Source organism: Mustelus asterias, chromosome 11 (genome assembly GCF_964213995.1).
Source record: "Mustelus asterias chromosome 11, sMusAst1.hap1.1, whole genome shotgun sequence".
Taxonomy (NCBI): Eukaryota; Metazoa; Chordata; class Chondrichthyes; order Carcharhiniformes; family Triakidae; genus Mustelus; species Mustelus asterias.
The window spans coordinates 36,430,822-36,446,280 of NC_135811.1; the positions used below are offsets into that span (position 1 = coordinate 36,430,822).

Below are 15,459 nucleotides of genomic sequence, written 5' to 3' on the forward strand. Positions count from 1 at the left end.
TGTCTATCCTGGATTTTAAATGTGTTCAATGATGGAGTACCCACATCCCTCTGGAGTAGAGAATTCCAAAGATTCACGGCCCCTTTAGTGAAGAAATTTCTCCTCATCTCAGTCCTAAATGATTGGCTCCTCAGCCTGAGACTATGACCCCACGTTTTAGATTCACTGACCAATGGAAGCCACTTCTCAGCATCTACCCTATCAAGCCCATTCAGAATTCTGTAGGTTTCAATGAGATCACCTCCCATTCTTCTAAACTCCAGAGAACATAAGCCCAGTTTACTCAGCCTCTCGTCATAGGGCAACCCCTTCACCCAGGGACCAGTTTAGTGAACCTTCACTGTACTGCCTCTAATGCAAGTTTATCCTTTCTTAAATGTGGAGACCAAAACTGCTCTCGGTACTTCAGATTCTTGCTGCATCTAACTTTCTGCATTCCTTGTACCAGCACACCCAAGTCCCTTTGAACATCAACACTTACAGGTTTTGCACCTTTTAAAAAATATTCTGCTTTTTTAATACCATGACCAAAATGAGAACGCAGAATCACTTTTCTAAATCTAATGCAATGGCAATTGTTGGAAATTATGTAAACTTGTAACTTGGTGACATGCGAGTGTGACAGTGCACTGAGTGGGTTAGGAATGGGACTTGAATGAACACTCCACCCTAATTTCACCTTGAGAATCTGAATGGTGCGACAGCACAGTGGTTAGCACTGCTGTCTCACAAAGCCAGGGACCCAGGTTTGATTCCCAGCTTGGGTCACTGTCTGTGCAGAGTCTGCACATTCCCCCCGTGTCTGTGTGGGTTTCCTCGCACAGTCCAAAGACATGTTGGTTAGTTGCATTGGCCGTGCTAAATTCTCCCTCAGTGTACCCAAACAGGTGCTGGACTGTGGCAACTAGGGGATTTTTACAGCAACTTCATTGAAGTGTTAATGTAAGCCTACTTGTAAATAAACTTAAATTTGAATTTGGGGGGGCAGGAGGTGATTTTTCATGAAAAAGTGAGGAACTGTAGCTTTTCCCCCTTCTATGACCTAGAAAGGCCAAAAACATGGGATATGCCATCAGTCCACCCAAGGCCATGGAATGGCACACAGAGCACAAAGGATTTGAAGAGAGGCGGAAACAAGTGAAGATGGGTTTTATTATTTCTAATGCTACATGGCCAATTACAGCATGAAATTTGGAAATGTAACTCTCCTTTTTAAATTACAGTGCTGGTGTAGGTAGAACCGGAACATTCATAGTTATCGATGCTATGATAGATATGATGTATGCAGAGCGGAAAGTGGACGTCTTTGGTTTTGTGTCAAGAATTCGGAGTCAGCGTTCACAGCTGGTTCAAACTGATGTAAGTATTAACCTGTTCCCATCATGTTTTCCTGTTAGGTTGGGATGGCACCCAAAAAGAGGGGGAAAAAAGCGTTAATTTTTGTCTCCTATAAGGATTTTCTCTCTGACTGACTGCTGTTTGCCCCAGTTTATTTAATTTATTTTCATTACTGTGCGTATAGCTAATGCCTGAATACAGCTCTGTCGGTGTCTCGGGAACTGTCCTCTGCTTCTAATGGATATCTGTATAATTTATGACATTGTAAAGCTATGCCACACATCTCTATGTGAACGCAGTTTTCATTCCCTTCACTGTTCCTTGCAGATGCAGTACTCCTTCATTTATCAAGCTCTCCTTGAGCATTACTTATACGGTGACACAGAGCTGGATGTGAGCTCTTTGGAGAAGCATGTACAGAAGCTTCACAGCAAAGCAGGACAGTTTGATATCACAGGCTTAGAGGAAGAGTTTAATGTGAGTCAGTAAGTTCATAACCAGAGAAGGGCTAGCTATTTAACTTTGCAGGAGCTGCAAAAATTATTCTTTGGATTGTAATATCTAGTAATTGTATCATTAAAACACTGTATTCTATTACAGTGTAATGTTATTTTTAAGACTATTTAGTGTCAACTGAAGAATACTGAATCCAATGAATAGATACTTGATTCTCATGATTCTGCTTTAAATCCTCGCAGCTAGTAATGACGTTCCACTCTCTGTTTTTATTCCAATTCCAATTCTCTTCTCGCACCTAGTCATGGACTAAAGCTATTTCCACAGCTCATAACTCCCGGAACAGGTCACCAGTCTGTCGCCAGGGGTTTGTAGCTTAAGGGGTGCCACTCCACATCAAGTGTGGTTGAACAGGAGTCTCTCCCACTCTTATAGCCAGCCATTGCTGTGTTTGGAAGGATTTGCAGTTTGACACTAAAACCTGTTTGACTGTCCACCAAAATGGCGTGCAGCCTCATTAACGAGTGGGAGTGGGAAATCCAAGTGGCATTAGGTTCCTTTATTAAAATGGTGCCTTGCACTAAGCATGGCTCAAGGTCCCATCCTGACCACCTCAGAAGCTTTGATGTCTTCCAGTCAGGATTTTCCAGCCTCCATGCGGTCTGCTTTCCAGCAGCTTGCCATTGGTGGGATCTTCCAGTCCCGCTAAGCTTGTGGCATTTTGTATGGCTTGCCCACACCGCTGCCAATGAACCCCCACCACAGGAGGTCCTGGTCCCATCAGCAGGAAGGGCTGGAAAATCCTGCCAAAGAGAACAACAAAAAATGTTCCCATTAATTTTCTAAAAAGTAACATTTCCCTCTTTTAAATGTTCTTTATTTTTGCTTCATTACAGTTCAGTTTCCAAGCTAATAATATTATTAAAAGTTTCTAATTTTTGACTGTTGTTTTGCCTTCATCTTTTCCATTCTATATTGTTCCTGTAGAAATTGACTACAGTGCGAATAAGGAAGGAGAATATGCGAACAGGAAATAAGCCAGTAAACATGAAAAAAGCCAGAGTCCTTCAGATCATTCCCTGTAAGTGCTTTAAGATGTAAAATTAATGAACTGCCTTTCTTCATTTATTCCACCTTGGCATATTTTGAAATAATTCCCATTATCCAGCAGGAAAAAGTCACCTTAGGGACATCTTGTAAGCTCCCAGCCTCAGTTTCTCATGTTAGTTCCGTATTGTGACCACACTGTCAAAGGGAGGCAGTGAACAGAACAACATGCTTTCCCAAAAGGGAAAGTGGAGAAGTGTCAATAAATTTGATCAGAACCCTTTGCCTTGTTCATTCCAGACAGAGTTTAAAAAGTGGCGTGGCTGGAGGTTTCAGACGAGGTTTCCGGCTTACTCACTTAGAGTGATGGGAGGCAAAGGAAATAAACACAAGGGGTAAAATTCAAAGCAGTGCCACGGTTATCTTAAATCTCAGATCTTTTGTAGTCGTTTGCATTTACTCTGAAATTTATCTTTCTAAATGAATTAAATGATTGAAGAGTTGCAAAATGTCTCCGTGCTGCTACTGTTGGAGTGATCATTTTGATTTGATTTATTATTGTCACACGCATTCACATACAGAGAAAAGTATTGTTTCTTGCGTGCTGTACAAAGCATACCATTCAGGAGAGAGTGCAGAATGTAGTGTTACAGTCATAGCTAGGGTGTAGAGAAAGGTCAACTTAATATAATCTGACAGCGGGGGGGAGAAGCGCTCTTGAGTCACTTGGTATGTGATCTCAGACTTTTGTATCCTTTCCCCATGGAAGAAGGTAGAAGAGAGTATGTCCGGGGTGCGTGTACCAGTTGGGCATGGCGGGTAGGGAAGGGGGGTGGGGTTATGCATTACATTATCATCTGCATAATATTGTCCCATGAGAATATGGTTTAAGATTGTCAAAATTGGCTCAAACTCATTTCTACTGATTTTATTTTTAAGTAGGTAAATACACAGTGGAATAGCATATTACTTATATACTTGAATCAAAGTTAAGCTTTAAATTGATGGTATTACTTTGATATTAACATGGGGAAATCAGAGGCACTTATTCCCTTTGCTAGTGTTGTCAGTTTCTTTGTAAAGGTCAGGTAAATGTGTGTGAGTCTGCTGAGTTAAAAATGGCTCCTCATCGATGCAGCTTTAATCAGCAGATTGACAGCATCTGGTTTCTAGCTTATCTAAAGCTAAAATTCATACCGAGGGCAGAACGTGATGCCCTCACTGGTGGTGAGTTTGGAGGCAGGCAGGACATGTACCGAGATGGGATGGTGGCATACCTGGGCCCCACCACCTTCATCAAACTGTAGAGTCCCTACAGTACAGAAGGAAGCCATTCGGTCTGTCAAGTCTGCACCACTGAACATCTTACCAGGCCCATCCCGTATCACCACGTATTTACCCTGCTAATCCCCCGAACCTGTAGTAAGGGGCAATTTAGCATGGCCAATCCACCTAACCTGCACATCTTTGGACTTAGGCATCTGCCCGAATGAAGTTCTATGCACAAAGACCAACAGTCGAAATCCCTGCCTGGAGCCAATTGAAACCCTTGAGTGATAGTTTAAGGACCACTTAAAGGCCTCATTCCATCGCCACTGGGATTAACCTAACGGCTGAAGGGCTGCAACCGTGCAGCGGGCATGAAAACTGCTACCTTGCGGGCAGCTTGTCACCTCTGGCTGAAGGAGTCCCGCGATCAAAGGCAATCATCGAGAAAGGGGCCCACTGAGAGCCAACCCCCTACTTGTTTCTGACCCACCTACCCCCCTGTCCTCGTGGCTTCCAGCCCATAAACCCCACCTTCACTTCCTCTGTGATGCTGCTTCGTGCAAGAGTTGCCGGCTCCTGGTTGGCCGACCGCTCTTGCTCGGTGAGACCTTTGCCCCCGGGACCTGATTCCAGAGGAAGGCCTGGCATTGGTCACTGCACTGCCTGATTGGCACGTTGTTCAGCGGGTTTTCCAGAAAAGAGGCAGTGAGGGTCTTTCACTTGCTCTCCAGCTGGCAGGTGAGAACCCCACCCCCCCTCCCCCCCCCCCCTCCCCCTCAACTACACCTTAACAAAATTCCACCCCTAGCTGCAAACCCACTTATCACTTGGTGTCTCCCTTTTATTCGTTATTTACAAATATTTTGTGTTACCATTAGCACAGCAAATATAGTGGCCAGAATTTTATGGCCCTGTCGATGTGTGTCTCCCGCCAGTGGACGCATTTTAAATACCTGTTTACTTTGGCAGGAACGTAACATATCAAGCAGGAGGGACCATGAAATCCTGGCCACTATTTTTAAAAATCTGTACTTCCCCTAAATAAACTTGACCGCATTGAAAATAAATATATTATATAATGCCTTCACAACCGCAAAGTGCTTCACAGTCAATGAAGTGCTTTTAAAATGTAGTCTTGGTTGTGATGGAGGATGCACAGCTGCCAATATGCGCACAGCAAACTCCAAAAAAGAAAGAAATCTGACAATGATGAGAAACTCTTTCTTATGTTTATTGAGGGATAATTGTAACCAGGGCACCACTCTTCGAATTGGAGAGTAAGAAGTCTCACAACACCAGGTTAAAGTCCCAACAGGTTTATTTGGTAGCACGAGCCTTCGGAGCGCTGCCCCGCTGACTCACCTGATGAAGGGGCAGTGCTCCGAAAGCTCGTGCTATCAAATAAACAAGTTGGACTTTAACCTGGTGTTGTGAGACTTCTTACTGTGCCTACCCCAATCCAACGCCGGCATCTTCACCTCACAAATTACAGAGGTAAGAATATCTTCCTTATTCCCCCAACCTGTTATGTTCCTCCTGTAAAGCTGACCAAAGAACAAGTGGTATTTTCCTGATGTTTGTGACCTGGTGGAGCTCAGTCTCTCTTTGACCTATACTTCTGTCAAGCTGCTAAGAGGATGAATTCCATTGGTATTTGACTGAATGTCATTTGTTTTATATTTTTAAGATGATTTCAATAGAGTCGTTCTGCCCAGAAAAAGAGGGCAAGAGTTCTCTGATTACATCAATGCTTCATACATAGATGTAAGTATGCTAGCCATGTTTTCTTTTGATGTTGATATGTGTTATGACGGATAAATCCTGAAACTATGATTAGTTTGCTTGCTTCAAGAACTTCATAAATTACAGGTGGAAGGGGCTCATTTGTCTACATGTCTTCCATTGTATTTTCCCATCCGATTGCCATTTCCTTCGACTGAAACATGCGTATTATAAAACATAGCGATTGGGCTTGTAAGATATTTTATTGTCTCTATGGGAAATTTGGCAAAAAAGCAGCTTGCATTTAGCAAGCTGAGCTTTCCAAAGTGAATAGTTGATTCACAGCGTGTGGTTTCAACATAACTTTGTATACAAGTGCTTGGAACAGGAATTCTACATAATGGCAGTGATGGGGAGATGGTTTGTTATCTCAATAATTTTGTCCTTGGATCAGGTTTCTTGAGTTGATTTATAATCATAGAATCCCTACAGTGCAGAAGGAGGTCATTTGGCCCATCGAGTCTGCACTGACTCTCCAACAGAGCATTTTACCCAGGCTTACTATCCCCGCCCAATCCCCATAACCCTATGGATTCATCCCACTAAGCCCCTTAATCTACACATCCTGGGACACTAAGGGACAATTTAGCATGGTCAATCCACCTAGCTTGCAGATCTTTGGACTGTAGGAAGAAACTGGAAAATGTGTCTAATGTCAGAGCAGTCATCTTTTTCCAAAAGCAAGTCAAGATAACACTGGTGGTACTTGAGGCCCAATCTTGATCTTGTTCCAGTAATATGATGCAAAGGGAAATGAAATAGCTGAAAATTATTTTTGCAGCCAAGCTATGTTTAGCAGCAAATTCAGTGCACTAAAATGTAGCTTAACACTTTGATCATCACTGAACTTCTTTTTTACAGGGTTATCGCCAAAAGGATTATTTTGTTGCTACTCAAGGCCCCCTCCCTCATACGGTGGAGGATTTTTGGAGAATGGTTTGGGATTGCAAGTCTCATACCATTGTGATGCTCACAGAACTCCGAGAAAGAGAGCAGGTATAATTTCATAGAATCACATTTAATGATGTGGGCAAATGTAGGGCAAGGTATTCTCATGGCAAACCAAAAGTTCACAATGATAACTAAACACTTCTGCCTCCTCAGAAACTGCCAAGATCTAACAATGCATAAAAGATGAGTTATAATAAACTGTCACAGAGGTATAGCAATTTAGAAATGTTTCCAGTGTTAATTTAGTAAATAAGCTGCACAATTTAATCATCTCGAATCAAGAGATATTATGGGTTACTCTGAAACATTTGGCAAAATCCTAGTCTAAGTGCAGATAATAACACTGCTTATTTATATGCTGCACCACATTTTAACTAATAACTTGCACAAAATTCAGCCATATGCCTGTACTGTGTCTGAAATCAGCATTAAATAGGATAATTCAGTACATTAGAACCCTACATAAGATTGAGTTAAATTTGAGGAGTATTTTCCCACTTCAGGGTGACTTTAACGCCAGTGATTTTGGCTGATACCTCATTAATATATGCTAATTGGAATCCATGCTTAGTTAGGGTTCTGGAGACAATTTTAATGGCTAACTGGCCTGAGTGACTGTCACAGTTACTTCGACCACTGAAACCCATCAGACACTCGCTGGCGGCCTTGAAGGGCAAAGAAGAACTCTTTGCTATGAGTCCTTGCGATTGTCTCCTTTCTCTTGCAGTGTTCTGCTGTGACTTTAAAATGTGCTGTAACTGTTGCATTCTTTCTGCAGGAGAAGTGTTCACAGTATTGGCCATCAGAGGGCTCAGTATCGTTTGGAGCCTATGCAATAGAAATGAAGAATGACCACATTTCTGATGCATTCAGTGTCAGAGACCTCACCGTTACAAACACCACAGTATGTGCTGCTTCAGATTTTTTCGTAAACATAAGGCTATCTCTAGAATAAGTTAGAAATGATGGATAGTTATGGTTTAATTTAGATCTAGTGATGCCCCTTCCCCTATCTCTCGGTAATATGGTAGAGACAGATGCTTTTAAAGTTTATTTATTTATTAGTCACAAGCAAGGCTTACATTAACACTGCAATGAAGTTATTGTGAAATTCCCCTAGTCGCCACACTCCGGCGCCTGTTCGGGTACACTGAGGGAGAATTTAGCACGGCCAATGCACCTTACCAGCACGTCTTTCAGACTGTGGGAGGAAACCAGAGCACCCGGAGGAAACCCACGCAGACACGGGGAGAATGTGCAAACTCCACACAGACAGTGACCCAAGCCGGGAATCGAATTCGGGTCCCTGGCTCTGTGAGGCAGCAGTGCTAACCACTGTGCCACTGTGCTGCCCCAGTGCTTCACACCATTGTACTTCCCTCCCGGATAAAAAGCCCAGGGACTGCCCCAGAGATGCCTGTTACTAGCTGAGTTTGGCCAGTTCATCCAGAAGAAAGCAGGCTATTTCAATTTGCGGGGTCGTACTGTATTTTTGTCTCCTCAAAGAAAAGGTCTTGACCCATTGTCCTTGCAAACTACCATCCCACCTCCAATCTCCCTTTCTTCTCCAAAGTCCTTTAACATGATGTTGCCTCCCAAATCCCCATCTTTCCCAGAACTCCATGTTTCAATCCCGCCCATTAGTTTCCACCCCTGCCACAGTCCCAAAATAGCTGGTACCAAATTCACAAATGGCATCCTGTGTGACTGAGACAAAGATAAACTTGCCTTCTTGTCCTTTTCGACCTGTCTGCAGCCTTTGACACAGTTGGCCACACCTTCTTCCCCCAACATCTCTCCACTGTCTTCCAGCTGGGTTAGACTGCTCTCACCTAATTCCATTTTTATTTATCTAATCAGAGCCAGAGAATCACTCGCAATGGCTTGTCTTCCTGCTCCTGTAATGCTATCTGTGGTGTCACCCAAGGATCTATCCTTGAACCCCCCCTTCCCCCACACCCCCCTCCCCCACACGCGCGCATACGTACACACACACACACACACACACACACACACACACACACACACGTAATTTCTCATCTGCGTGCTGCTCCTTGATGACATCATCCAAAAGCACAGCATTGTGTTCACATGTACGCTGATGGCACCAGCTCTACATCACCACCACTTCTCTTAACTCCTCCACCATTGCTAAATTATCAGACTTATCTGACATCCAGTACTGGATGAACAGAAATGTCCTCCAATTAAATATTGGGAAGACTGAGGGCATTGTTCATTGGGCGGCACAGTGGTTAGCACTGCTGCCTCACAGCGCCAGGGACCCGGGTTCAATTCCCGGCTTGGGTCACTGTCTGTGTGGAGTTTGCACATTCTCCCCATGTCTGCATGGGTTTCCTCCGGGTGCTCCGGTTTCCTCCCATAGTCCGAAAGACATGCTGGTTAGGTGCATTGGCCATGCTAATTTCTCCCTCAGTGTACCCAAACAGGTGCTGGAGTGTTGCAACTAGGGGATTTTCACAGTGACTTCATTGCACTGTTAATGTAAGCCAACTTGTGACAATAATAAATAAACTAAACTTAAACTTCAGTCCCCACTGCAAACTGTATTCCCTAGCTCAGGACTCCATTCCCCTTCCTGGAAACAGACCGAGTTTAAGCTAGTTTGTTTGCAGCTTTGGTATTTGATCCCAAGGATGAGTTTCTAATCTTATATCTGTGTCATTGTGAAGATTACCTATTTCCATCTCTATAACATCGCCAAACTTCACCTAGCTCATCTGCTACTGAAATCCTCATTCATGTCTTTGGTACTTTGAGATGTGACCATTCCAATGCACTCTGGCTCACCTCCTAATTTTACCCTTTATACATTTGAGGTCATCCAAACTCTACTGCGCGTGTCTTAACTCACGTCAGCTCCGTTTCTCCTACCATCCTTCTACTCAATGACCCAAATTCTCATCCTTGTTTTCAAATCCTTTCATGGGCTCGCCCATCCTATCTCTCTCGTCTCTAGCTACACAACTCTCTGCGATCCTGAACTCCTTTATTTCTCACTCTTGCTGTGCATTTTTGAATTTAATTGTTCCACTACTGTTGGCTGTGCCTTCAATTGCCAATGCCCCGACTTCAGTTGCCAAGGCCCCAATAGCTCTGGAATATCCTTTGTATGTCTCCACCCCCACAATATTACTATCCTCTTTTAAGACACTCTTTGAAACCTATCTTTTGACCAAGCTTTTGATCATTTAACTTCACATGTCCATATGTCATTCAATGTCCTATTTTGCTTTATTATTCTCTTGAGAAGTTTCATTATGCTATATACTTTCAGTTGTTTTCTTATAAAATATGGAATACTGATGTTAACTCTCTGGAATAAATAGTGGACTTGAAAGGTCTCAAAGTACTTAACGTAGTAAATTACTTTGGAAGTGCAGTGACCACTATGTAGGCAAGAACAACATTCATTCTGCACTGATCAAAATCTCAAACGCAGCAATGTGAACAATTAATCTGGCATTGGTGGCTTTATTTGAGGGAGTAACATTGACCAGAACACTGATTATACTCGCTGCTGTTCTTTTAATAGTGTTATGAGATGTTTAACATCTGTCTGAACCATCAGAACAAGTATATGAGGTACATCTGACCACACAGCAGTCTCTGAACACTGTGTGGAAGTACCAGTCTGTCGTATGTGTGAAGACTAGAGGGATTGAAATCCTGCTCCTCAATATTAGTAATAACATATTGGCAGATTCATGTGAAAAACATCAGTCTATTATATCAAGGAAAACACTAAGGGAGGAAATTTCCCATCCCACCTGCCATGGAGGGCGGACCATGCAAAGGTCTGTTGTCCTTGGGCGGGATTTTCCGGTTTTGGGGCGAGCGCGGCTGGAAAATCCCACCCTAAATCTTCATTAACATAACTGACAAAGGAATATTCTACCAATACATTTATATGTTCAATTTTTTTTTAACGCATAACATTATGATGACTTGAATGATAACAAAGTCCTTCATTTTGGCGGTATTTTCCTGGGGAAAACCACACCATTTTTTTCTACCTTCCTAGGAACAAAATTATCAATTTTCCAGAAGGTCCATGAAATTCTGATAAGCCAAAGAGAGACTGGAACTGCAAATTGATTGAAATAAACTCGTGAATAATTAGTGAAACTGAATTTCATAGATAAAACTATTCTGAGTGAATGAAATAAATAGATATATCATTGTAGGCTTTCAGGAAGAATAACATTCAAGACATTTTGTTTAATAATATGTTGTAGCACTGCACCAGCTGTTGCTGTTTATTTAACTTTTCACGTATCTGTTTCATATTATCACTCGTATATGTAATTACGATATCATAAATATATTTCCACCAAACTAATTATTTCTATCTCACCATGCAGACCTGCTATCAAATGTAGAAATTGTAGATCAGAAATTAATCATCTGGCCCAACCTGTCAATGTTAGGGATGCTCCACAAAAGCCTCAGGAGGAGCAAAAAGAAATAGGAGCAGAAGTAGGCCATTCAGTCCCCCAAGCCTGCTCCACTATGCAATAAGATCAAGGCTGATTGGACCACAACCTGAACATTTCTGCCCGCCCCCCCCCCCCATAACCTTTGACCCTTCCCTCCTTCACCTCCCCCTATCAATTCCTCTCTCCCTCATGTACTTTCCCAGTTTTCTTTCAATGATGTATGAAAGTTATTTTAATACTTACATTCAACAAATCATAAAACAAAGGAGCCATACTGATGTTATTATGTGGTGCCAACAGGATTTATTTTATGCATATCGATGTCCATAAATTGAACATAAAGCTCAAAGGTGTCTGATATAGTCATACAGTGCCCATCGAGTCTGCACCCACAATATCTACCACTGAAGGCGCGCTAATCCAGTTTTTCTGAACTTGTCCCAAATCCTTGAATATTATATTTCAAGTGCTCATCCAAATATTTTTTAAAGGTTGTAAGGTTTCCGGCCTCAACTACCTTCCCAAACAGTGCATTCCAGATTCCCACCACTCTGAGTGAAATTGTTTTTTCTCAGATCCCCTCTGATACTCCTGCCCCTTACCCTAAAACTATGGCCTCTCATGATTGACCCCTTAACCAAGGGGAACAACTGCTCCCTATTCACCCTGTCCATACCTCTCATAATCTTATATACCCCAATCATGTCTCCCCTTAGCCTATTGTGCTCTTAAAAACAAACAATCCAAACTTATCTCATCTCTCCTGATAGCTCAAATGCCCCATCCCAGGCAACATCCTGGTGAACCTCCTCTGTATCCACTCTTGTGTTAGCATGTGCTTCCTGTAGTGAGGTGACCAGATCTACGCACAATACTCCAGTTTTGTCCTAATCAACACTGTACATCTCCAATATTACCTCCTTGCTCTTATACTCTGTACCGCGTTGATGAAAGCAAGCGTCCCATATGCCTTCTTAGTTGAGATTATTTTATATTTTGAGGTTTTGTTAAGATTGCGCTAATGTAATAAATAACCAATACAATAATTTAATAACAATATTACAATTAAAATGCAGGAAAACAAGAGCAGGATAGTTCGCCAGTTCCACTTTCATGGCTGGCCTGAGATTGGCATTCCAGTGGAAGGTAAAGGGATGATCGACCTGATTGCGGCAGTCCAGAGACAGCAACAACAGTCCGGCAATCATCCGATCATCATACACTGCAGGTACTTCATGATGCAATATACATGTAGAGATGGAAGTTGACACCAAATCTTTCCAATGCATAATTATGACTCAGAACTGATGATTTGGTGGATTGGTGCAGTCGGTGAGAACCATCTGCATGCACCCATCAGGAAATTGGACAAGCTGCCATCCATTAATTGTAACACATTGTGAGCAGTGTGGCTGTAATGTTCTGCTCTGTGTAGCTGGAGGGTGAGGCTCCCTATCAACAGCACAAAGTTGGATGGTCCTCCCACTCCAGTGATTAAGTGCTCAATGCCAAACAGCGGAAAGACTTGCATTTATCTACTGCCTTTCATACCTATAGGATGTTCCAAAGTGCTTGACACTCAGTTAGGAACTTTTGAAATGCAGTCACTGTTGTAATATAGGAAATGTGCTGGTCAATATGTGGACAGCAAACTTCCACAAATAACAATGGAATAATGAACAGACAATGGCCGGAACTCTACCACCTTGCCCGCCACGGAATCAGAGCGGGCGAGGTTCCAACAACGGGAATCTCCGTTGATCTCAGGTGGGAATTTCCAGTTTCGCTCGAGCGAGGCCGTATAATCCCGCCCAATTTGTTTGTGTGACATTGATAGCGGGATAGATATTGGCCAGGTTACCATGACAACTCCCCTGTTCTTCTTCAAAATAGTGGCATGGGATCTTTTACGTCCACCTGAGTGGACATACAAGGCCTCGGTTTAACCTCTCATGACCATGTTTCCCAGCAGCTGAAGCGGCTCATTATTATCTAGGCTTAGAGTTAAGAATGACCAAGAGGACAAGGTGCCAATGGGCTGCTGCTGCTGCCTTTATATAGTTCTCCTACATGAGAAGGAGCTATAAAATCAAAGCTAGCATCTCTGCAATTGATTTCAAGAGGTTCTTGCTCCTTTAAAGTTTAAATTTTCCTCTCCCCAACATTAAATGCCAGAGGTAGTTAGCAGAAATTGGCTGATATACATAGATATGAACTAAGGGCAGGAGTAGGTAATTCAGCCCCTCAAGCCTGTTCCACCATTCAATAAGATTATGGCTGATCTGATTGTGGCCTCAACATCACATTCCTTCCTACTCCATATTTAATTCAATTTTCAGTGAAGATTCTAGCTAATTAGCCTTAAAAATATGCAATAACTCCACCGCCTCCACTCTCTGGGGAAGAAAATTCCACAGACTATCGACCCTCTGAGTGAAAAAAAATCTTCATCCCTGTTTTAAATGGGAAGCCTTTTATTTTTAAACTGTGTCCCTTAGTTCTGGACTTTCCACAAGGGGAAACTCCTTTGAGCATCCACCCTGTCAAGTCCCCTCAGAATCTTGCATGTTTCAATAATATTGCCTTTCATTCTCCTAAACTCCAATGGATACAGGCCTAATCTGTCCAACCTTTCTTCGTGGGGTAATCTCCTTATCCCAGAATCAGTCAAGTGAACCTTCTTTGACCTGCATCTAATGCAGTTACCTCCTTTCTTAAATAAGGAGACCAAGACTTTACTCTAGATGTAGTCTCACCAATGCCCTGTACAACTGTAGCAAAACAATCGTTCTTTTATGTTCCATTTCCCCTGCAATAAACATTCAATTTGTTTTCCTAATTACTTGCTGTACTTGCGTATCAACGTTTTGTGATTCATATACCAGATCCCTCTGTATCTGAGTTCTGCTATCTCTCTACATTTAAATAATATGTTGCTTTTCTTATCTTTCTGCCAAAGTGGAGATATCAACATTATCCCAAATTATACTCTCACGTGCCAGTTTTCTGCCCACTTGCTTAACCTATATGTATCCCCTTACAGACAGACTCCTTATGTCCTGTTCATAACTTACTTTCCTATCTATCTTTGCGTTGTTCAGCAAATTTAGCAACATTTGCTCCCAACATCCAAATTATTAATATAGATTGTAAATAGTTGAGTCCCCAGCAATGATCCCTGTGCTACTTATCTTGCCAACCTAAAAGTGGCCAATTATGTCTATCCTCTCTTTCTTATTAGCTAACCAATCCTCCAGCTATGCTAATATGTACCACCCCTACACTATGAGCTTTTATTTTGTGTAGTAATCTTTGATGTGGCAACTTAATAAATGCCTTCCAGAAGTCCAAGAATCGCACATCCACAGGTTCCGCTTTATCCGTGTTGTTTGTTACTTCTTCAAAGAACTCTCAATAAATTAGTGAAACATAACTTCCCTTTCACAAAACCATCTTGACTCTGCCTGACTACACTGAGATAACCTCCTTATTAATAATTTCCAACCTTTTTCCTATGAAGATGTTAAGCTAACCGACCTCTAATTTCCTGCTATCTGTCTCCTTCCTATCTTGAATAGAGAAGATACATTTGCCATTTTCCAATCTGATGGGACCTTTCCAGCATCTAGGTAATTTTAGAAAATTAAAACTAATGCATTCTACTATGTCAGCAGTTACTTCCATTAAGACCCTAAGGTGAAATCCATCAGGACCTGGTGATCTGTCAGCTTTTAGTTCTAATAATATTCTCTGTACCCTTTCCTGGTATTTGTAATCATTTTAAGTTCCACCCTCCCTTTCACCTCTTGATGCATACTTATTTCTGGGATGTTATTTGCATCCTCTACAGTGAAGGCAGTTGTAAAATGTCTGTTCAATTCATCCCCCATTTCCTTATTTTCCATTATTAGTTCACCATTTTCACTTGCTGGAGGACCAACACTGATTTTGCTTTCTCTTTTCCCTTTTAAATACCCGTCGAATCTCTTTGCATTTGTTTTCATATTTCCAGCTAGCTTTCTCTTGTACTCAAGTTTTTCCTTCATTATTTCTTTGATCATTCCCTGCTGTATTGAATATTCTTTCCAATCTTCTGACCTGCCACTAATCTTTGCAGAATTGTATGTTTTTCTTTCAATTTGATACTATTGCCAAC

At 42.1% G+C, this 15,459-nt stretch overlaps 1 protein-coding gene across 6 annotated transcripts in view; it reads left to right on the top strand.

Annotated features, from left to right (window-relative positions):
- ptprea (protein tyrosine phosphatase receptor type Ea) overlaps positions 1 to 15,459 on the top strand; it is a 221,154-nt gene that overhangs the window by 191,343 nt on the left and 14,352 nt on the right. For all 6 annotated transcript variants that reach the window (XM_078223445.1, XM_078223446.1, XM_078223447.1 and 3 more), the window contains 7 exons: positions 1,224 to 1,359; positions 1,666 to 1,815; positions 2,782 to 2,875; positions 5,798 to 5,874; positions 6,754 to 6,888; positions 7,622 to 7,747; positions 12,380 to 12,531. In XM_078223445.1, coding sequence (XP_078079571.1) covers positions 1,224 to 1,359; positions 1,666 to 1,815; positions 2,782 to 2,875; positions 5,798 to 5,874; positions 6,754 to 6,888; positions 7,622 to 7,747; positions 12,380 to 12,531 — 870 coding nt within the window. The remainder of the gene's footprint in view (positions 1 to 1,223; positions 1,360 to 1,665; positions 1,816 to 2,781; positions 2,876 to 5,797; positions 5,875 to 6,753; positions 6,889 to 7,621; positions 7,748 to 12,379; positions 12,532 to 15,459) is intronic.